Here is a 24250-nt window from a genome sequence, read left to right as displayed (position 1 = left end):
GTGTTGTTTAGCAGGTGTTACAAACATGGTGTTGTTTAGCAGGTGTTACAAACATGGTGTTGTTTAGCAGGTGTTACAAACATGGTGTTGTTTAGCAGGTGTTACAATCATGGTATTGTTTAGCAGGTGTTACAAACATGGTATTGTTTAGCAGGTGTTACAAACATGGTATTGTTTAGCAGGTGTTACAAACATGGTGTTGTTTAGGTGCTGCTAAACATTGCGTTGTTTAGCAGGTGTTACAAACATGGTGTTGTTTAGCAGGTGTTACAAACATGGTGTTGTTTAGGTGCTGCTAAACATTGCGTTGTTTAGCAGGTGTTACAAACATGGTATTGTTTAGCAGGCGTTGCAAACATGGTGTTGTTTAGGTGCTGCTAAACATTGCGTTGTTTAGCAGGTGTTACAAACATGGTGTTGTTTAGCAGGTGTTACAAACATGGTGTTGTTTAGCAGGTGTTACAAACATGGTGTTGTTTAGCAGGTGTTACAAACATGGTGTTGGTTAGCAGGTGTTACAAACAAGGTGTTGTTCAGCAGGTGATACAACACCTGTAAAACATGGTGTTGTTTAGCCTAGCAGGTTTTACAACTTACAGTTAGCCTGACTCGCACCTGAACAAAACACTGTGATACAAACATACTTCTTCAACGAATTTACCGAGAAGACCTATAAATCATCTTCCAACGATCGATATGAGTACTGAGAACCATGACACAGGTACAACAAGAAATACTTATTAGAAGAAAACCGATAAGAACAAAAGAAAAAAAACGGAAGATTATTGGAAACGCTTTGAATTCCTCGTACCCTGACAGAGTACTGAGTGCCAGCGACAGCTCCTTCCACCACTCCGAAGGTGGATTTGTCTGTTATCTCGTGTTCGTTAACCAACTCGTCCCTTCCTTTCAGAGACCCTGTCGTCTCTAGTACGTAAACGTAATCTTTCTCGACTTCTATTCCTGGAATGTTTAAAATTAGTATTGCGTTCTTAAGTTATGCATGATCTTAAAGGTTTTTACTTTAACCAATCGTGGTTGGTGTCTATTATAATAATGAAGGCGTGAGCGTAAGAACTTCTAAAAATGTTTAATATTGACAGTGTAAACCAAAATAATCAAGTTTTGGATTCTTAGTAAGGGGAAAAGTGGCATTCCGTTGGATTCGAATGTTCACAAGGATTTCTCAACGGAATATGGTAGTTAGGACCCCTACGAACATAATTAGACTTGTTGCCAATTTTGTATCTCAACAGAAACACCACTTTTACCACTTTTTACCACCTTTGTACCACCTTTCTGGTTTGCCAAATATCTTTAGTTGTGAACATCATAGAAGGCTGAAAATTAACCTAGAATGTTTATCTTATCAAGGAGTAAAACTTTTGTATCAAAAATTTTTACATTGGACAATCAGCTAATTGGATAATTACCAATTAGTTAATCACCAAAAAAAGTGAAAATTTTTTATTGGCTCAAAATGATTGAAATCGTTTGAAACACGGAGAAATGTAGTTTTTAGAAAAACTTCAAAAATTTTTCACTTAAAATTTTTTTTCGAGACTTCAAAAAAAAAGTTTGAAAATTTGAAAATATTTTTTTTCCGCCAAAAGTGATCGAATTGCATGAAACGTGGATAAAAATGCTTTGCAGAAAAAATTCGAAGATTTTTAGATTGGGGAATACTAAAATCATCAATATTTGAAGTTGGAGTTCAGTAAATCTCGACATATTTTAGTAATTAGGAATAGCTTAGCGGAAAGGGCTGGACCTGAAAAAGGTTAACCACACAATATTAGAGTTTCATAACTAATTACAATACAGCTTTATCAAATTCCACATAAAGAAACATCACAAAAGGACCATTTAAGATCGAACCGATTTTACCTGCTGTACTATCATTTTATTGATTTCAATGATCAAAACCTCTGTCAATCTTGCCAATCTATACCGGGTATCTGAATGTACCGGACCTCTTATTTACCTCTATAATTAGACCCAGTTGTGCAAGAAATGCGATTTCTCACAGGGGTTTCTTTAAACTGTGCACTTTTTGTCACTCTCGCAACTCGCAAGAGGCCTGGTATTATAAGGGGGGGGGGGGGGGGGGGGGGGGGGGAATAACCCCATATGTCATTGCCAGGGTCGGGATAGAGCTGGAGATAGCATTGAAAAGTTGCTAGAAATAGCTAGATTTAGAGTAAACTGGTGGTAGCTGGGTGGTGCTAGCATGGATGTAGCAGAACGTAGCTACACGGGGTTTCATTGGAGTTGGTTATTTTAATGGCCAAAGAGTGCCGGAACTAAAGTTACTTAAGATTGCAGTTTAGGGGCAGTGTAAACCACGGTGTAGTCAGGGACACAGAGCTACAGTGCAGGAGTACTGTAAAATAACAGTGAAAGTGATACAGTCTGCAACAGTAAAACTCCGAAGAAGGAGATAAGATTGTGGCTGCAGAGGAGGAGAGTAGCTGGAACCTGATTGTGTTTGTGTTGAAAGAAGAGGAGGAAGAAGAGTTTCCTGCTCTGGTAACTGTATTTTTGGAAGAGGTGGGGTGAGAACTTATTTTCAAGCGACAAGGGTGGGCTGGAAGCAACCAGATACAGCTATCCGACCTATTAAGATCACCGTCCTGAGCTTAACAGCATTTCATCAGAATCTTATGAAAACAGAGAGACTGACCCACCCTTTTTAGATCCAACGAAACCCTTTATATAAATCGACTTTTCTGCATGAATTACTTCATGGTATCTTCTTATCAAGGCTATAGACCTTGCCGTACCGGATTTATTGATCAAAGTGAGTCTCTTTAGCCCTCTTCTTGTTTAGAGCTTTAGGTAAGTGATCAAACTCTTCGCTACTCGCTCTTCACTGGATCTATCAGGACAGATTCACATCTTTTTAGGTCTCAACCAGCCTTAGTTTTCCTGTTTTCATCATGTAGTACGTTCTGCTACCTCCATTTTAGCACCACCCAGCTTCCATCAGTTCACTCTAAGTCTAGCTTCGTCGGCGTTTTACTGTTGCAGACTGTATCACTTGCACTGTTCTATTGCAGTACTCCTGCACTGTAGCTCTGTGTCCCTGACTACACCGTGGTTTACACTGCCCCTAAACTGCAATCTTAAGTAACTTTAGTTCCGGCACTCTTTGGCCATTAAAATAACCAACTCCAATGAAACCCCGTGTAGCTACGTTCTGCTACATCCATGCTAGCACCACCCAGCTACCACCAGTTTACTCTAAATCTAGCTATTTCTAGCAACTTTTCAATGCTATCTCCAGCTCTATCCCGACCCTGGCAATGACATATGGGGGTTATTCGAGGTATATGGCATAGCAAACGAAGCGGCATGCGCATTCACAATACAAAAAAGCCACAATGCAATGGATGATGGAAGGTATATTTACACTCGCTTCCTATACCCCCCCCCCCCCCCTATAATACCAGGCCTCTTGCGAGTTGCGAGAGTGACAAAAAGTGCACAGTTTAAAGAAACCCCTGTGAGAAATCGCATTTCTTGCACAACTGGGTCTAATTATATAGAGGTAAATAAGAGGTCCGGTACATTCAGATACCCGGTATAGATTGGCAAGATTGACAGAGGTTTTGATCATTGAAATCAATAAAATGATAGTACAGCAGGTAAAATCGGTTCGATCTTAAATGGTCCTTTTGTGCTGTTTCTTTATGTGGAATTTGATAAAGCTGTATTGTAATTAGTTACGAAACTCTAATATTGTGTGGTTAACCTTTTTCAGGTCCAGCCCTAGTAAGAGATAGTTACCCTCTGTAGCACACATTTTGCTATTGCACACATTTTCCGACACTTGTAAAAATTTCACGGATTTTCGACACTTGTAAAAATTTCACGGATTTTCGATACTTGTAAAAATTTCGAGCATTTTCGACACTTGTAAAAATTTCGAGGATTTTCCGACACTTGTAAAAATTTCGAGGATTTTCGACACTTGTAAAAATTTCACGGGTTTTCGATACTTGTAAAAATTTCGAGCATTTTCAACACTTGTAAAAATTTCACGGATTTTCGACACTTGTAAAAATTTCGAGCAATTTCATCACTTGTAAAAATTTGTTATTAAAAGGATCAACATCATTATATATCTCATTTCTCTTTTTGTTAGTTTTACAATGTCAGATATTCTTATTGAAGATGAATATCACAGAGGTTTTGTTATTGGGATCATGAGATTACTTGCTGTACATAGTTATTCGGTTACCAGAGCTTTCAGATTAGAGTTACTCTATCTTAAAGAGAATAGAATTTTAAGAGCAAGGATTTTTGAAAACACTCTTGTTTTTAATCGAGTACCCAATTTAAAAGTAGGTAAAAATTATGTTGTAGTAGGGTGGTTAACAGCAAGCAACCATATTATAGAGGTGAATGATATGAGCTAATATGCAAGAGATCCGTGATTTATCAATTGAAGATCTGCGCACAAAGCTGAAAGAGCAAAAACTCTGTTATGGTTATGAGGTTCTAACAATTTGTGAACGTCGTCGCAAAAAGTTTGAAAAGCGATTGTTCTTACACATGCAAGGAAAAGAAGCACCCACCCTTCATAAATGTGCTGATAATAGGAGTGAATACTTTTTGCTTGATATAGAACTTCCACAGACATGGTATCCAGGAACATCAATACTGAAAAAGACATCAACTAAAAAAACTAAGAAGTCTGTCCGATTTAAGCAAACGGAAATATTTGGAAATGAACCCATCTACCCATACTGTGTTACAAAGTACAATCATAACACTAAAAGCCAACACCTACATGCACCACAATGTTCTAATGCTGTTGCAGAAACGATCGAGGTGTTGGGCCAATACAGATGGATGAATAGAAAGTTTTTGATTGGAAGGGAGGCATGATATATAAGAACTTAGAGTTCCAACCTTGACTGATTGAAGATGCAGACCAGCTCACAATATTTCCAAGAGTTCTATGTCAACTCACCATCAGAATTTCTGAGTTTCCAATGTCTCTTAGGTCAACAGAATCAACAACAATTTTAATCTCTCCAATTTGATCGATAAGATATTTCAAGTGCAACTCATCAAAACTATATAATTCCTTTGTTCGATCAACAGGTTTTGATATGTCATCCTTTGTACCCATACAGATGCAATCATGACTCGGCTCAGTTTTCAACTTGGATTTACTCACCGATCCTGGGAAGACGGCCCTTTGCCCCCAAAGGGTTTTAAAGGGAGTTAAATCTCGTAAACTTTCCTGGAAGTATGGGTTATAGGCCCTTGGTTAATGTCATTTTTCTCTTATAAATACTCAAAACCCAAAGAGTAAATTGTTCGGCAAATTTTCAAAATTTAAATTTATCGGGGAAATTTTAATATTTCTTCAAAAACAGACAAATTCAAAACCCACACAAAAAACCCCAAAAAAAAATATTTCCCTTACCATCCCCCCCACCAAGCTTTAAAAACCAACCCCCCCCGTATCACCCAGGAACAACCCTCAAAAAACCACCCGTTAAACTAAACGGGGTTTGGAGATGGGGGGCACTTTTCAGAGTATCCAGAGTTTTTTTTGATTAAAGGGGAGGCATGTTTATAAAAAACCCAAGTTTTCCAACCTTACCGATTAAAGAGCAACCAGCACAAAAATATTCCAAGAGTTCTTTGCCCAACTCACCACAGAATTTCTAAGGGAGCTCACTCTGAGTTTTTCATACTATCAAAGAACCAAATTTTTATAACTATGTTTGACATTTCCCCTTTTCCCGAAAAAGAGTATTTCCCCTATTTTTAAATTTTTTGGGGAATCGCTCAATAAGGGGTTAAAAAAATTACAAAATTATCCATAAAATATGGGTTTTTGCAAGCAATACAAAGATTTTAACTTACAGATGTTACCCCAAAAGGCAAATGAAAACAGTCCCTGTTAGGGCAAGGGGTTTTAAGTTTCATGAATTCAAGGCCCAGTGACTCCCTTTTAAAAATCGATTTGGGAAAATGTAGAAGCTCTTTTTTTTGTACGAATTTGGGTTTACGTTTAAAACCCAGGGGCCTTTTCAACAATTTAGGGATTGTTTTTGGAAAATTAATCCAAATAAAAAAGGGATACACTCCTTAAACGACCAAGAATATCCCCTTCAAGACAAGATTGATTAAGGTTCAATTTTTTGGGATACCGAACATTTAAAGAAACCGGGAAGAACTAAAACCAGTCCCGCGATTCCCCTTCAAAGGGGGGAGAAGAAGTAAAGGGAATTTTCCCAAACAAAGGAGGGGTACCCCTATCCCGGGGTTAACATGGTTTCATCCACGTTGATTTTTGGGTCCAATATCCCTTAACTCACTGGGGGGGTTTTTGATACTCAAAAAAAATTGGAAAATTGGGATCCGAGGAGTCGATGATACCTAGGAAAACACAAGAAAGGATAAAACCCAAAATGCAAAACGTTTCTAAAACAAAAAAGAAGTTTTCAAACAGGCGGTTCAAACAAGTTTTTTCAGTGAAGTAAAACAAACCTTTTTGCCCCGGGTTTTTTTCCCCCAAATAACTTTTTTTTACCAAAACTTGAAAATTTAAAAATTTGGACAAAAAATACTGGGTCTTCGGAGGGATTGCTCCAAAGGGAAATTTTCTCGAGGGTATTTTTTTATCAATTATTGGGAAATTTTTTATTGGTTTTTTTTATGTCTTTATAAACTTTTTTCATTTGTAAAAATTTAAAACAAATTTATTAAAATTTGATTGAAAAAAAACCAAAATTAAAACCCTACAGAATCTTTTTTTTTCAAAATTTTGTAGTATCCTTTTAAAAAAATCTTTAAAAACCAAACCCCAAAAATTTTTAAAACCCCTAATAAAAAAAAATGAAAAAATAACCAATGCTTTCTATTCCCCCCTTGAACCTATGGGTTTGAAAAATCTAAAAAATTTAAATTTTTTTACAATATCCTTATAATATTAGGTAATTTTTGTGGTCGGGCGACGTCCAAATGAACAAAGAACATATTGTTTTTCATCTTTTGCAGCCCAAGCACCCCCAATGTTCCCATTTTCACATGCTCCTCAGTTTTGGAAAGAAACATAATAGGGTTTGGAAGTTGTAGGGAAAACAAAAAGGGGGAAGAAACCAATAAAATTTTTTGCTAGAAAACGCTTTTTTAAAAAAGAAAAATCAAAGTTCTTGGGGTAAAGGTTCAACCCTTATTCAATGATCGTAAAAATACGATGGGAATTTCTATTTGTTTTTGGGCCCTTCAAAGACAGCATAAAAAATTAGAATGAGATTTTCGGGAAAAGGTCTCTTTTTCCGAACCCAAATTTCAATGCGGGTATTTGCCCCCCTCTTGAAGATTCAGATGACGACCCTTTTAAAACTAAATCTATCAGCACCGAAGTTTATTGCAGTCATAAATTTTTAAAAATGAAATTTTGTTCCTTTTAAAAACCCTGACCTTGGGTATTTTTTCCCCCAAATCGGAAAATTTTGTCGTAAAATACTAAACCAAAAATTTTTTTGAATTGGAAGTTTTTCTCCCCAAATTTTTTTTCTGATACTACCAACTTCTAAAGGTTCAGCAAAAAACGGGAACACCATCAGGGAAAATTTGGGAAATTTTTGTAAGGTATCAAAAAAAAAAGGAAATTTGGGGGCAAAGTCCATAAAAGTCACGACTCCTTGCAACATAAAAAATGCAAAAAGGAGGAAGAATAAGTTTGCAAAAAATCATTTTTTCCCTAACTATCCCGATGTTTGCTTTACCGGCCCTTACTATAAATTTCAGTCTAGAAATAAATTTTGAATAGGATTTTTTTTAAAAGTCCCCCTCCTCATCATTTCAAAAATTTCATCCCTTACCATAGAAAGGGAAATGTTAAAAAAAACAATCTTCAATAACCAAACAAAAACCATTATCTGTTTGGGCACAAAAGCAAAAAAATCGTAAAGTATTTTGAGTTAGCCCAAAATTCTCAAATTCATTTTTGGGGGAAACTTTTTGTTGTTTAACAAGGGAAACATGAAATTTGGTGTTTAGAGTAACATTTTTTTTCCTCTATTAAAAAGAGTACTTCTTTTACGGGCACGGGATTTTGTTTGAGTTAAACCCCAAAAAAAACCCCACTTGTGACAGGGGGGAAATTTTCTGATATTTCTATTTCAAACACACCATCTAATCGAATTTCCTTTCTTAAAAACCTCTAACTTTTTCGCCCCTATAATCGAAATCCTTTGGGTTTTTCCTATCAAACGCATAACCCCTTTTTGGGCAGCAATCCCCCCCTTTAAGAGACTCAAACCCAACAAAATTCAAGATAAACCCATAAAGTTATTTTTTCAATAAATTTAAACCCCACCCCCAAAAAAGTTTTTTAGTTTTTCCCTCAGTTTTTTGTTACCCCTTTCCCATCCATCAGGAACCCCTTCGTTGTAAACAAATACCCATCATTTTTTTGGGACCCCCCAAAAAAGGGCTTAGGTCTGATTCAAAAAAACTCTGGTAAGCAAAACTTTCCGCATACTTTGACAAACCCTCAATCGATTCCTTTACCCGAAACTTCACCCCCATAGACTTTTTTTCAATATTTTTTAACTACAGAAACATTTTTTTGCTCGTGTGCTTTTATCTCGACCTTTTTGAAAAATTTTAAGCTTTCCCACCTTGGTAACTATTTAAATCCTTAAAACCCTTTTTTGGTTTTGGGTGGAAATGTTGAAATTTATGGGCCCCCGGGTTGAAAAAATTTTTGGTTACGGGCCACACTTCAAACCGTAATTTTTCTTTTGGGAATCGAAACTTGTGTATGTGCCCACCTTAGAAGGAGAGAAATGAACATTGTCACTAGAGTTTACAAATTTCGCCATTTTTTTTACTTTTTTGGAGTGATTTTTTAATGGGGTCACTTGATTTTTAGCTAAACTTTTTAAAACTTTTTTTCCCCCTTTTTTTGCCCCAAAAGTTTTAGCTAAACTTTTAAAAAATTTTTTTGGCTCCCCTGTTTTGCCCCAAACCCCCCAAAAATTTAAATTTTTATTTTCTTTACCCAAACGTTTGAAATTTGGGTTTTTGGGCTGTTTTTAGCTACGTTTTTTATAGCCTTCCACGAGGGGGGGGTTTTTTAAAAAAATTTTTAAAAACCCCGAAAATTTTCCCAAACCCCTTTCCCCCCTAAACCGTAAATTTATCGTCCAAATCGGAAACCCACCTTGCGGGACAAACACACCCAGGTATGGTCACTTTTTCAGATAGCAAGATTAAATTCCTCCATTTAATTTTCCTTCTCTCAATTTTTTCCCTTTATATATGTAGAAGGACGAAACCCCTCAGGGGTAGAATTGTCTTAAAAACTGGGATTGAAATTCAAGAATTTCCCTTTAATATCTCTTACTCGAAAAGATTTTGAAAATTCCTTTCTTTTAAAACAAACAAAAAAATGGATAAGTTTTGAAAAAAAAATTCCCATCCGGGAATTTGTTTTTTTTGGGAATCACAAAAAAATTCAGATTTTTTTTCCATTAATGTAAATTTTCGAAAATTTTTTTAAATGTTGATAAATGCGGGAGTAAATTCCCCTTTAAAAAACGGAGGTTTTCTGAAGAGTGAAAGTGCTATACAAAAAAAGTTTCAAAAACCTACAACCCCCCAAAGGGGGAATTTTTTTTCTTTTTCTTTTATAATAAGATTACCAAAACCAAACCCGGGACAATTTGTCTTTGCTTATCAAGTGATACAGTGAAAGGTTTGTATTTCTTTGGTTTTATTACACTAGATATCTCTTCTTCTATTGCAAGACATATAGCATGAATTGAATGGAAAAACCCTGGTGGTATTGTAACTGTCTTCAATTCAATATCAAGTTCCACCATATGTTATCAGTGTGTGCACTTCCATGGGTGTAAACATTTCGTCACGTTAACTGTATTGTAAAAGTGAATCTTGTTGTTATCATCACTAATATTGAACACTTGACCATGAAAAATCGATGTAACTGCAATTTCGCCTTCTTTTTTATTTTAACGGGGTTAACCCGAGTTACAAATTTCGATTTGATTGCCTTCATAACCACCAACAACAATGATATTGTGAATGTTATCCATTTTGCTAAAAGCAATTGAAACTCCTCCTTTTATAGTTAAAATGTTATTCCAAAATCTCTAAGATGACAGAAAATAGGGTTCGTAATGTGTTTTAAATCACCAGTACAACAATCATTGACAAAATCATCATATTTGATATTAAATCGGTTTATATCTATCAAAATCAGTCCTCTTTGGATCGTTGTACATCTGCTTTTGAAAGTTTAATTAATAGCTCATTATAGTTAAAATCCGGGAAGATTCCCTTTTGGTAGTTCAATAGTTTTGATTGTTCCGAGATCCCCTCTGATGGTAAAAGCATATGCATATCTTTACAGTGAGATGGTGATATAATATATCGAGACATGTTAGAAAATTGATTGTAGTATTCCTCCAAGTATTGGTAAAACTGTGCTTAATATAGTAGCTAATGCTCCGCCACGTTGTGCAACTAGTTTCTGTTTCATACCCGCTCCTTTTAAACCACTTGTCGATCGAATTCAACGTCTATGCTTCTTTCAAAGTTTGATGTTTTTGTTATCTAGATCCAGTTTTTTATTTGCTAAAAGATTGAACACGATTCCAAGAACTTTGAAAAGTTCTGGAGGTGAATTTTTCAAGATGATTTTACGGTTTTCATATTACTAGCAGCTAACTTCTCCAGTATGTATCGATGTTTATTCAACATATCTGCCTGCTTTAGAGATAAATGCTTGGTAACCATTCCCAAAAATCTGTTATAACAGGTTAGCTCCTGTGGTAGACTTGGGTGCAAGACTAAGTAGAATGAACCCTCTCTCCTGTTTTGATGTTCTTTTAAAGGCGTTAGTGACACGCTTCAAATCATCACCACAAAACATTTGTCTTGCCAATGTGTTAATTTGTCTAAAATGGACGTTGACTATGAAAGAGAACAAAATAGTGACTGTTAGAACTCATGAGTCTAAACAAGGGACATTTTGGGAATAGGTTTTGTGTTATATAGAATGTAAATATTGATTTGTGATGGACCCTAAAATGAAACATTCTGCCATTTCCTTGTTATCACTAAGAATTAAATCATCAACAACCAACATACTAGGTTTCAGAAGTATCTTTTTATCAAATTAAGTCCTTTGATAAATGTTTCGCACATTTTCTTCATCATTCCAAGTTTTCATAAAACTCTGCTCTATTTGTACATGTGAAAAGATCCGTTTAGGCCAGGGGTGTACTAGTATTTGTCTGATAACTTCCAATATGAAATGAGTCTTTCCAGCTCTTGTTGTCCAAATATTATACAGTTGTGGGAGGCTAGAAACTTAATCGGCATCACAAACTGAAGAGATCGAATTGAGGTACCCCAGTGTTTGGCATCGTCTGGATAACCTTGCCACTTGACAAGATATTCGGTCTGACCTCGTCCTGTACGCTTATCTAAAACTTTTTCAATTTGATAAATGCTGTTAGATTTATCCACCAATTGTATTTCACTAGTGTAAAATGAACCCTTAATCTCTTTACCTTTTATAGTCCTTCAACTCATATGTGATAGGATAAGGTGTCTTTGATTTGACTTATTGTTAAACACTTCGTGACTCCATAATTGTTCATAACCTTTCTGAAATGTTCTTTTTTGCCTTGTTATCCTTACCGGATCCCCCACTTTGAAGTGCTTTTTCATAAACTTACTTTTCTTTATCACTTTAGGGAATAATATTTTTCGAACTAATGCTTCTTTTGCAATTTTAAACTTCATGGGATGTGCTTTATGGATCAAATTTTACTCTAAATTGTATCCTTTAAATAGATCTTGTAAAACATCGTTCCAACTGAGTACCCTTAAAACTAAAATACTTAAACATTCGCTTTTTTTAAATTTTCTATTGAACCGCTCAAAATAGCCCCTTTTTTAAATCACAAATAAACACGGATTTTTTAAAACGTAAATCTTTTAAAAAACCAAAAATTTTTTTTGTAAAATTTTCCTGTTCCTTGATCAAATTTGCATTTTTGTGGGGGTTTTTCTGACTAAGAACGGTTCCATAACAGCTACAACAAAATTTTGCTGTCTTTTTTTTCCTTTTAAAGAGCCCTGTTTTTTTGGGCTAAAAAATCGATTATAGTAACAATCCTTTTAAACCAAACTTTTGGTGTTGAGAAACCGAGGGGCCCAACTAAATCAAAACTGATACAAGAAACCCAATTTCCCTTGGCCCCAAATTCGCATATAAACCAGGTTTCTTAGGGGGTTTTGGGTAGTGTGTACTGTCTTTTGCTTTTAAAAATTTTTGTCACATTTCTGGGACTTACAAATGCCCCTTTTTTTCCCTAAGCTTTTTGTAAAACTTTTCTTTCCATAAAGGACCCGGGAAAGGGTGGGGTCTTCAAAAAAAGTCTTTAAAATTTCCCATTTTTCTGTTTTACTTTATATTTTTTTTTGTTTTAAAAAATACCCGAGTTCACGTAATTTTAAAATGGGGTTTACAATGGAAAAATGGGGGAAATTTTAACCCAACAAACGCACATTGTATAAACACAAAAGCCTTGCCATCCAAAAACCGAAACTCATGTTGGTTAACCACTCACAGGGTTCATAAATTTTCGAATAAACGACTAGATTATAACCCCTCTCACCCAATGCAAAAAAACGGGATTTCCACCAGTAACTAAACAAATCATCCTAAAGAGAAACCTAAGACAAAAGGAAATAAAAACTTATCCTACTCCACAAACATACAGGGACAAGCACTTAACTGAAAATTGTCGATAGTTTTGATGATGATGGAAAAGGGAGAAAAAGGGACTTCAGGTATTTGACACTATGCAATGAGGGAAACAATCTAAATGATGGTCAACAGTGGTTGAAAAATTTTGATAGTTTTTGACAAACAAGAAATTGAAATGAAGATTTTTAGTTTCAAAAAAACCCCAATTTGAAAACATAGTCAAAAAAGATCACAGATTTAAAAAAGAACACGAAAAAGAAAAAGTTTCCCTCTAAAAGAAAATTTATAGAAAATAAATTCCCGTGACTTTGGTAATAAAAATAAAAGGCTGAATACGAGAAAGAGTTGGTAAGATCAGAGTCGAAATTCAAGCTACTACAAAATTTGAATGATGCCATAAAAAGGCCCAAGGGGGAAAATTTCGAACGAAAAGCAAAAAAAAAAAAAATTTCCCTCTCAGAACAACTTCAAGTTTGTAAAGATAAAGAAAAATTTAGTAGTCCCCCACAAAAGCGTTTTTAAATTTGGGAAACAACAATGGGGGGAAATTTTTTCCCAAATTCAAAATTAATCAATAACCCCCCAAAAAATTTTTTTGGAATTAATTAAAAAAAATTTTCCCCAAAAAAATTTACCGAAAACTGCAAATCTACTACTTATTTGTCTTTTGGGGATTCTCCCAAATTTGTCAACCACGCGAGACGGGTAACAAATGAACAACGCCGTTTGGGGGGACCACTAAAAAACCCCCCTAAACCATCAAATAAAAAAAATTTTCTTAAAAATAAGGGGGGTTTTTTATTAACCCCCTCACAATTATAAAAGGACCCATCAAGTTAGCCAGAGATACCTTAACAGTTTACAATGCTTCTAATTAGGCTAAATAAACATGTGTCCAAACTAAAATTTAAAAACCCCGGAAAAAGGGGAATCCCAAGTAGTTTTCCCATTTCATCTCAACCCTTATTTTTTGTTTAAATTTTCCCTTTTTTTTAAAACTTAAACCCACAAGTTTAAATTTTTACTTTAAAGGGTGAAAATCAAAGTCTCATTTTTTTGGGTCCCCAAAAAAACGTAAATCTATTTTTGAACCGGGGGAAAAACTTACTGTTTTTGGGGGCGGCAAAAAAACAATAAACTTTCCCAAAATTTTCCGGTTTTGGTTTTAAAATTTATGGAAAGTCAAATAATTTAAAAAAATCATTTTAGACATTTCCAAAAATGAACTACAACAGCCTGTTTTTTTTCCTGTCACCTATTTTTAATGAGATTAAAGAATGTCCTAAAAATTTGGGTTCTGCCCAAATTGAAACAATAAAAAAATAAAAACCCTTTTGGGTAATTTTTTTTGATATGCTCTAAAGTTTTTCCCTTGAATCAAAAAGAGGAGGCATAAAATCTTGGAAAAAAATCCTTCAACCTTCAAATGGAGTGAAATTTTCAAAATTTTCCTAACCCTATTACACTAAAGTCTAACTTTTTTTCTAAAATTGAGGGAAGTTAAGACTTAATGAGAATATGAGCGTTCTTAACTGTTGATGTCCTAAACAAGAGTGTAGAACGAAAAAAAAAAAATTGCACCAAAATTTTCCTCTAGAGATATTTTTAAAAAAAAAAAGCTACTATCTAAGATAGAAATTTTCCCAAATTAAAAAGGGGTTTTTTTTCCCGGGTTTTGTAAAATTTAAACCAAGACCAAGAAATGCCTTCACGATGAAAATACCATACTTTAATGTGAAATTTGGTTAAAAACCTCATCCCTGAGAATCTTGGCAGATTTTATTTCTGGTTACAAGTATTTTGACCGAAATTTTTAACCCCAAGCGAAAAAAAATTTTTTTGAAAATTTTAAACCTCTATAAAGAGGGGGGTCTTTCCATTAAAACATTTTTTTAAATTTCTTTTTAAAATGAAAATTTAAACGATAATGTTGACTGGGTTTGGGCTTCCTCACCGAAAATGGATAAGAAAACGTTTCATGGACATTAGCAGATTGTCCTGTTGCCCAAGATGGAAAAAAAAAAATGAAATTCTCCACCAACACCATCCTATCACTATTGGATAGATTCAAACCATTTTAAAAAAAGCCAGAGGCAAAGTTTTAGGTTCCTTGCCAATTTTTAAAAAATTTTTTTTCGCCAAGCTTCCTCATATTTTCCAAACCCTAAAAAAATGCTGCCTTTACTGTAATCTTAAAAAAATTTTCCTTTAAAAAGCTCCCCCTCAAACATTGTACTTTGGGGGAAAACATCAACAGTTTAAACGACATTGCATTTCCCAGGCTAAAGGGTTTAAAATAAAGAAAGCAAACTAAAAGGGGAGGTGAAATTTCTCAAATTTATTTCTTTTTTTTGCGAATTACAGGGAAAGTTTCAAATCATGAATGCTTCATCACTACAGAAAAAAAAGGGAAAAAAAACTTTACCAGCGGTTTTTCGCAAAGAAATCCCGCTGTATGTTTATCAACAAAGAATTCAACCACTTTCCTTGTAAAACCCCCTATGAAAAAAAACGAGATCTAAATGGGGTTATAAAAGGGAAACCCTACGGTATGGGCCCCCAAAACCCAACAACCTGGGCCCTATCATACTGTTTTCCCCCCACAAAAAATGGAAAGAAATATTTGGAGAAATTTAAAATAACATGTGTAAACCTTCAACGCTAACCAAAAATTTTTTCAAAAAAATCTACCAAAAACTTAGTTAAAAATGGGAAAGGGGGGTTAAGGGTTTCAGATCCGGGGCCGGGGGGTTTCCAGAAGCAAACTGTTTTTGTCACACAATGGCCCGATATTTTGCCCAAAGGGGAAAGTTTCTATAAAAAAAATTTTTTTGAAAACTTTAAATTTTTTTTTGGGGGTTTTTTTGATTTTGTTGGGTATTTTAATTTATTGAAATTGTTTTTTTTTTTTTTAAAATTTATTTTAAATTTTTTTTTTTTTTTTAAAAAATTTTTTAAAACCCCCCGGGAAAAAAACTTTTATTTTGTATAACCTTTAAAAATAAAAAAAAATACAAACAAATAAAAAGTCAATCAACATATCCAAATTTTACCCATATGGGGAAATTTTGTCAAATTTAAATTTCCTAAAACAACCCTCCCCTTTAAAATCTACAAAACTTGAGCATTCTCTCTGATTGTCTCATAAAAATTTCCCATATTTTTTGATAATAAGGGGTTCTGATAAGTTTCTTAAAAATGGAATTGCGATTGTTTTTTTACAAAACGACATGCTTCAGTCCCCTTTTCATATTTTTTCTTCACTCCCGCACCCCATTTTCTGTTTTTTCTTTTGGAACTATAATACATTTGGCTCTACCCCAGCAAAATGATGGTTTTTTGCAAAACCTCCATTCGTCCTTTTAAACTGAAAATGTGAAAGAGTTTTAAAAACGGCACCTTCAACCCTAATTTTTCATACATTGATTTTTTTTTGAAATTAAAGGGTTGATAATACCTGCCCGGGGGGAGGGTTTTTTCGAATGGAATAAGAAATATTCACAGGTAGTTTGAGAAGTCCCTAAAGTTTTTAAAATATTCTCGACAATTTTCAGTCAAATCGCCTTTTTGTATATGATATAGAAAACTGCCGTGTCAAATGTAGCACAACTGAAATTTTTTTAATTTTAATTAAGAAAAATAAAACACCAAAAAAAAAGGCTGTTGTTGTTCTTTTAAATTAGAATTTTTGTAAACTAACCCTCAATTTTTTCCCGGGAACAGAGGGGCCCTAACTTTATAATGGGAAATTGGGGAAAATGTGGGGTTTTTTGGGAAGTTCCAAAATCACCTGGGAAAATTGAGCAAGTTTTCAAATATTTGTCTATAAATTTGTTTTTTTTAAAAAATGAGTAAATTAAAGTAAAAATTTAAGAGCGACCCCCGTTTTAAAAAAAAATGGGTTTTTAACATCCCCCACCCTGGGCCTTCATAAAGAGGTTTTTTAAAAGGTTTTCTCAAGGTTGTTTTTACTCAAAAATGACGAATTTTTGGATACAAAAGACAGCAGACCCTTTAGTTCAAAATCTTTAGAGAGGGGTTTTACCCTTCTTTTTTAGTTGTTGCCCAAATCAAACTTTCGATATTTTCTAAAAGTTCTCACAGGGCTTTTTTAAAGGGCACTGAAATTAAACGATTTGCCAAAAAAAATTTTTTTAAAAATTCGCGTTTTTTTCCCGAAAAATTTGTAAAAATAAACCGTTTTATTCTGTCAATAAACACCTGTTTAAAACAAAATTTTTAAAAAACCTTCCCCAAAATTGGGTTTTTGGGGTTCAATCCTCTTCATATATTTTTTTTTTTTATATTTTACCAACCAAGAAGATTGGGTAAAAGTCACAACCCATGTAAACTTTTTGAGAACAAGTTTTTGCTGTGTGTAAAACACAATTCTTGACAGGGGTTACATAATCGTTTTTTTAAGACAGTTTGCGTGAGTCGGGCGGGGTTTTTTATGATATTTTGAAATCACAAAAAACTGCCTTTTCCCTCACTCAGCCTTTTCCTTTTTATAGGGTAACCCCTCCGAGCCAAGGGGTAATCTCGGGGGACCGAAGAAGTATCAGGGTATTCTAAGTCAACCTGTAAAAAATTTTGAATAAATTTTAAAAAAGTCAGAAACTTACACTATAAATCTTGGGAAAAAAGAAGTAAACTCTTTGCTTTAAACCCCAAAATTTATTTCCCCGTAAACACCCTTTAAAGTCCTTTTTTTGGCAACCAAGAGGATTTTCTCTTTCTCAGTCAACCATTTAAAACTTTGTTGGGGGAGCTTCATTGGGATGCAATACCTGCAGAGGGAAAAAAAAAATTGAAAGCATGGTGTAAGGGTTTAAAGATGGTGCCCGACCTTAAACCCCAACCATCCCTTTTCACCCCTTTCCTTTTTCAATCCATTGGGAACAAAAACCAGATAAAGGGGTTTAAAAAAATGTAAAAATTTAAAATGGGTTTACACTTAAATTTAGTTTCCAAAATTCCAGTTAATTTTTTTTAAAAAAAAAAAAAACCCCCCACCCAAGGGTTTTTAAAAAATCTGTGTAGAAAAACGGGTGACTGAGGCATTTGAAACGTTATAACTTTGTAGACCCCTGTGGTACTGGGCAGACGTTTTTTAAAACGTTCTGCAAACCTCCTCCTTCCTGAAAAATCCTTAATCAAATTCAAGTGGGGTTCAAAAGGTTTCGTATTTTTATTAATGAAAAAAAAATGAAAAATAATCTACCCCCTACATTTGGAAAATTTAAAAATTTTTTAAAGAATTCAACATGTTTCAATCTTTTCCAAAAAATTCTAACTCAACATTCGTAGATCAACATAGCTCAAAAAAGAGTAGCTTGGGTGAACTTTTTAAAAACGCGGTCTAACAAACATTTCAAGACCCAACCGCTGTAGTCCCCAAAGACACACTAGTATCAAAAAAATCCACTCCCGAAGCATGAAATTTTGATTAGGGAAAGGAAAAATATCATTCAACTCGAAGCTTTTCAAAATTCTAGAAGGGGGGGGAATTTAAGGTTACATATCAAAACCCCCTGCGATTTCTTGAGTAAAAATCGCAAAAGATGAAGGCCCTTTTAAAATTTGAGCAATTTAAAAATTTTAATTTAAAGTTTCACCTCAATACAAATCGGAAGTTCCCCCAATGTGTTATATTGAAGAATTTTCAAAATTTTTAAAAGGTGTCATAATCTTCGTCAACAAATCTTACATCGGGGATTTGTTGAAAAAAACCGGTTTACCAGGAAATTTGGGTCCCGAATCTGTCCCAAAACCCCCCCATTTAAAAGTAGGGGGAATTAACTTTTTTCAACCCACATCGAAATTGATCAACGGGGAATTCGTTGCATTAGATTAAACCCCCCAAACCCCTCTGTTTCCAAACTTTTTCAGAATTTTTCTAGACTGCCCCCCCCAAAAAGAGGGGGCTCATTTTAATCTTTGGGCCTTTAATCTTTTGGGGCTTAATCTGGGGATATTTTCCCCCCAGCAGTATTTGGGAATAACCTCTATGGTACCTGTTTTTCTTGGGCTTTAGCTAAAGCTGTTTTTAAAAGAAAAAAGATTGTCGTAACCCCCTTTCCCCTTTTGAAAGTTGACAAAAAAACCTCTTTTGTTGAAAAAGCCTTCAAAAAACTTGAAAAATGACGGCACCAAAAAAGACCTGAAAAAGATTTAATTTGTGATAATCAAATTTTTGATTTATATTTCAATTGTTTTTCGTTTGTATTAATCAATAGGAAAAAGTTAACTTTTCAACCCCGAAATTGACAAATGATCGCGAAAAACAAAGGGTTGTTTAAATCGCTCCAAATTTTAAACCCTTTTTTTACAGTTTTTAGCAGTTGGTTGCTTTTTTAAATTTCACCAGTTTTTCGTCTGGGGAACTCCATCGTTTTTACCCCGTTGAGTTTTTATCCTCAAAGTCGTAACACTCATTTATCAAAAAAGTCTACAAACTTTGCGGCTGCGTCCCTTTACCTCCCATATAACTTTCAATGGTCTACAAAGAAATCATGAGGGGACACAAACATGTTTTGGGGAACCCTGTTGTTTCTGTTCACGATGTTTGACTTTTTGAAAACCCGGGGCTCTCGTTTTATGCTGTCTGATAAAGGGCCCAAAATCGGCATACATGGGCCACGGACGGGAAAATTTTTTATTGAAAGTTTTTTTAATTTCAAAACAGGGTCTCAGCATGAAGACAAGGGTTTCTTTCCCCCGTCTTTAAAAGAAAAGTTCATGCTTTTCAAAAAAAAGTTTGGGTGTGAACCTTCTAAAAATCTTTCACAAGTCAACATTCTTTTCCCCCGTATTTCGTGACTAAACTCAAAAATGTTGATAGTTTATAAAGAAAATAATGTGTTTTTTTTCTTTCTGTCAAATGGGTCAATGTCTACCCCCTTAAACTTTAAAATTCCCTCGTGTAAAAGGGGAAAAAGTTGTTTTTTTGGGTCAACCCCACTGTAAACCCAAAACATTTAAAGGATTTTACCTGAAAAAACGTAAATTGATATAAGAAAAAAAGATAAATTTAAAAAAAAATTTTGAAAGTGTAATTTGGAAAAATTGCTTTTTTAATGGTAAAGGGACTTCAGGGTTTTTTTCCCCAAACAGGGGGATGTCCCCCAAAACCCTTTTTGGGCTTTAAATTTCCTGGGTACAAGTATTATTTTCATTTTTCACTAAGGGCCCAGGAAAATTCCCCTAAATAAATTTCGGGCAGGGGTGGTTTTCATATGTTATAACGTTTTAAAATTATATATACCCCGGGGTATCCCTTTCTGACATAACGCTTTAGAAAAAGGGGCCGGGTTTGGGTTTTTATCAGGTCTTTTTTAAAGCACCACAATACCATAAAAGGGAAATTTTTTATTTTATTCCCCTTTGTTCAACAGAACATTTTTTCTCTTTTTTTAAAATTTGGGAAATTGGCAAGGGAAATCGCCCTTCTAGAATTTAAGAGAATTTTAAAAAAGTTATTTTTAAAATTTAAAATAACATGGTTAATTACATTTTTAAACACGTCCCCTAATTCCCAAACCCCAAAAAAACCCACCCCGGGGGTTTTTTTTTTAAAAAAAAATTTTTTTTAAAAACACCCTTGTTATTGATTTTGGGGTTTTAAAATATTGGGAAAAATTTTTAAAGTTTAAATTGAAATTAGTAAGATATAAAACAACAATTTTCAACATTAGAGTGATCCCTATATAGACCTTTAATCAATCACTCAATCAATCATCCTGATACAGGGTTGTACTTTATGACCAGCACTGTAACCATTGGCCATCGTCTCCATATCCAACCGCTACCTGTTGAGATTAATTGTAGTAATCTTTGTATCTGCAATTTTAACGTAACTCAACTTGGTTTAATTAGGGTCAAGGTAGTTGGAGGTTAATGAGATAAAAATTAGAAAACTTTACCACCCATTCCTTGAAAAGACTCGTATGAGTTCAAGAGTTTATTTCGAACTTCATTGATCATCTCATCCTTATTTGATGATCTCAGGCACACAGTTGTTCGTGTCTTGAAACCAAATGTCTGCTCTTCACCGTTTTTATGTTTCTGTAAATGAAATATATTAACTTCTATTTATCTATATTTTTTCTTGTTAAACCACTTCTTTTTGATTTGAAAGTTTCCTTATCACTATTTTAACAGATTGTTAGTAGCAAATCAAATACCTGAAATACTCCGTCCAAAGTGACATGGAACTTGAAACAGTTCCGTCGTTGTATGGAGTGCTCTATTATCGTGTCAACACCCCCCAAGAGCACCTCCAACCCTTCTTCGGGGGGTTCCGTTGAACTGTGTTTCAGGGGCTCTAACCTTAAATTCAATGACAGAGTCATTCAAGGCTCGTGTTACATTAAAAGTCAGTTCGCTCATGCTAATAGTTTTGGAGATAAGAGGTCTGTTTTTAAGCCTTTATATAGTACTAAGTATTTTATAACCGATCCGCCGTATTTAGTAACCTCTGCATTGGAAAATAAAAATATAAGTCAAAAAGTAGAGTAAAATAAAATGCAGAGAACGGGGTCACCTCGTGAAGGATGTGGCTATTCACCACCTACGGGCGGTTCTTTTTTCTGTGAAAACTGGTTCATATTACAGAACCATTGACGCAAATTCACCCCCTGCAGCTGATCAAAGTTTAAAATGATAAGAATATTAGAAAAATAAAGTAACGACCAGCTGAGGAAGGGCAAATTTTCCCCAAGAATAAAAAAAGAAAAAAGTATGGTTAACCATTTAAAAATAGATAGCAAGAAAAGATAGTAGCAAAATGTGTAATAAGATAATATTTAAAATTAAAATAGAATAACAAGTAAATTCAAACAGTAGTATAACTAGAGAAAAAAAGTAAACGAAGAGAGTGCTCTCCTATTACATTAAATAGTGGGAATTCCCACCTAATTTAATCCTTTATCTTTCAGTACTAGTGGGTTTCATTATTATAATTATCAGTGATGATAATAACATTGAAGCAGTATGAATTGCAAAACAGTCATTTTTTCAATTTTTGGATTAGAGAGAATACTCTCTTATTTTGGTTATATTTAGCGGGAATCCCCGCCTTGCTGAACCCTTTGCTTACAAGCGATCTTACCATTATCTCACACAAACAATGCCCAGCCGTATCATGAGATAGTCAGATTTGTAGCCTTAAACTACAAATCCGGTCCACATCCATTGGGGGCATTGGAAACACAAACACGATAGAGCGGATGGGACCGTCTGCTTGTAAATTGCAATAAGATGATGATTGACTGTTTGCTCTTCATAGCTTCGTATCATTCTGTATTAAATATAATTTGACTCATGCTGCACAGTGTGATAGTCAGGCTACCAGTGATTTAGCAGAGCTTTCGAATATCTTTCAGATTCTTATTTTTCATATCTTTATTAAAATATAATTCAACTCATACTGCACAGCGTGATAGTCAGGCTACCAGGTGTTTTAGCAGAGCTTTCGAATATCTTTCAGATTCTTTATTTTTATATCTTTATTAAAATATAATTCGACTCATACTGGCACAGCGTGATAGTCAGACTACCAGTGATTTAGCAGAGCTTTCGAATATCTTTCAGATTCTTTATTTTTATATCTTTTATTAAAATATAATTCGACTCATACTGCACAGCGTGATAGTCAGACTACCAGTGATTTAGCAGAGCTTTCGAATATCTTTCAGATTCTTTATTTTTATATCTTTATTAAAATATAATTCGACTCATATTGCACAGTGTGATAGTCAAACTATCAGTGATTTAGGCAGAGCTTTCTCATAACTTTCAGATTCTTATTTTTATATCTTTATTAAATATAATTCGACTCATACTGCACAGCGTGATAGGCAAGCTACCAGTGATTTAGCAGAGCTTTCTCATAACTTTCAGATTCTTTATTTTTATATCTTTATTAAAATATAATTCGACTCATATTGCACAGTGTGATAGTCAAACTATCAGTGATTTAGCAGAGCTTTCTCATAACTTTCAGATTCTTATTTTTATATCTGTATTAAAATATAATTCGACGCATACCGCACAGCGTGATAGGCAAGCTACCAGTGATTTAGCAGAGCTTTCGAATATCTTTCAGATTCTTATTTTTATATCTTTATTAAAATATAATTCGACTCATACTGCACAGTGTGATAGTCAGACTACCAGTGATTTAGCAGAGCTTCGAATATCTTTCAGATTCTTATTTTTATATCTTTATTAAAATATAATTCGACTCATACTGCACAGCGTGATAGTCAGACTACCAGTGATTTAGCAGAGCTTTCTCATAACTTTCAAATTCTTATTTTTATTCTATATTAAATAGTATTCGACTCATACCGCACAGCGTGATAGTCAAGCTACCAGTGATTTAGCAGAGCTTTCTCATAACTTCAGATTCTTTTATGTTTTATATCTTTATTAAAATATAATTCGACTCATACCGCACAGCGTGATAGTCAGACTACCAGTGATTTAGCAGAGCTTTCGAATATCTTCAGATTCTTTATTTTATATCTTATTAAAAGATAATTCGACTCATAACGCACAGCGTGATAGGCAAGCTACCAGTGATTTAGCAGAGCTTTCTCATAACTTTCAAATTCTTATTTTATATCTGTATTAAATATAATTCGACTCATTACCGCACAGCGTGATAGTCAAGCTACCAGTGATTTAGCAGAGCTTTCTCATAACTTTCAAATTCTTATTTTTATATCTGTATTAAATATAATTCGACTCATACCGCACAGCGTGATAGTCAAGCTACTAGTGATTTAGCAGAGCTTTCTCATAACTTTCAGATTCTTTATTTTTATATCTTTATTAAAATATAATTCGACTCATACCGCACAGCGTGATAGTCAGACTACCAGTGATTTAGCAGAGCTTTCGAATATCTTTCAGATTCTTTATTTTTATATCTTTATTAAAATATAATTCGACTCATACCGCACAGCGTGATAGGCAAGCTACCAGTGATTTAGCAGAGCTTTCTCATAACTTTCAAATTCTTATTTTTTATTCTGTATTAAATATAATTCGACTCATACCGCACAGCGTGATAGTCAAGCTACCAGTGATTTAGCAGAGCTTTCTCATAACTTTCAGATTCTTATTTTTATATCTGTATTAAATATAATTCGACTCATACCGCACAGCGTGATAGTCAAGCTACCAGTGATTTAGCAGAGCTTTCGAATATCTTTCAGATTCTTTATTTTTATATCTTTATTAAAATATAATTCGACTCATACTGCACAGCGTGATAGTCAGACTACCAGTGATTTAGCAGAGCTTTCGAATATCTTTCAGATTCTTTATTTTTATATCTTTATTAAAATATAATTCGACTCATACTGCACAGCGTGATAGTCAGACTACCAGTGATTTAGCAGAGCTTTCGAATATCTTTCAGATTCTTTATTTTATATCTTTATTAAAATATAATTCGACTCA

General features: G+C 34.3%; 1 protein-coding gene across 2 annotated transcripts in view; it reads right to left on the bottom strand.

The window, feature by feature from the left end:
* LOC134821194 (receptor-type tyrosine-protein phosphatase F-like) overlaps window positions 1–24250 on the bottom strand; it is a 91418-nt gene that overhangs the window by 15239 nt on the left and 51929 nt on the right. For both annotated transcript variants that reach the window (XM_063831875.1, XM_063831876.1), the window contains one exon: window positions 812–963. In XM_063831875.1, coding sequence (XP_063687945.1) covers window positions 812–963 — 152 coding nt within the window. The remainder of the gene's footprint in view (window positions 1–811; window positions 964–24250) is intronic.

This window comes from Bolinopsis microptera, chromosome 9 (genome assembly GCF_026151205.1).
Source record: "Bolinopsis microptera isolate Bmic1 chromosome 9, MBARI_Bmic_1.0, whole genome shotgun sequence".
Taxonomy (NCBI): domain Eukaryota; kingdom Metazoa; phylum Ctenophora; class Tentaculata; order Lobata; family Bolinopsidae; genus Bolinopsis; species Bolinopsis microptera.
The sequence above is the reverse complement of the archived record's forward strand: the minus strand, read 5'-3'. Positions and strand labels throughout refer to the sequence as shown.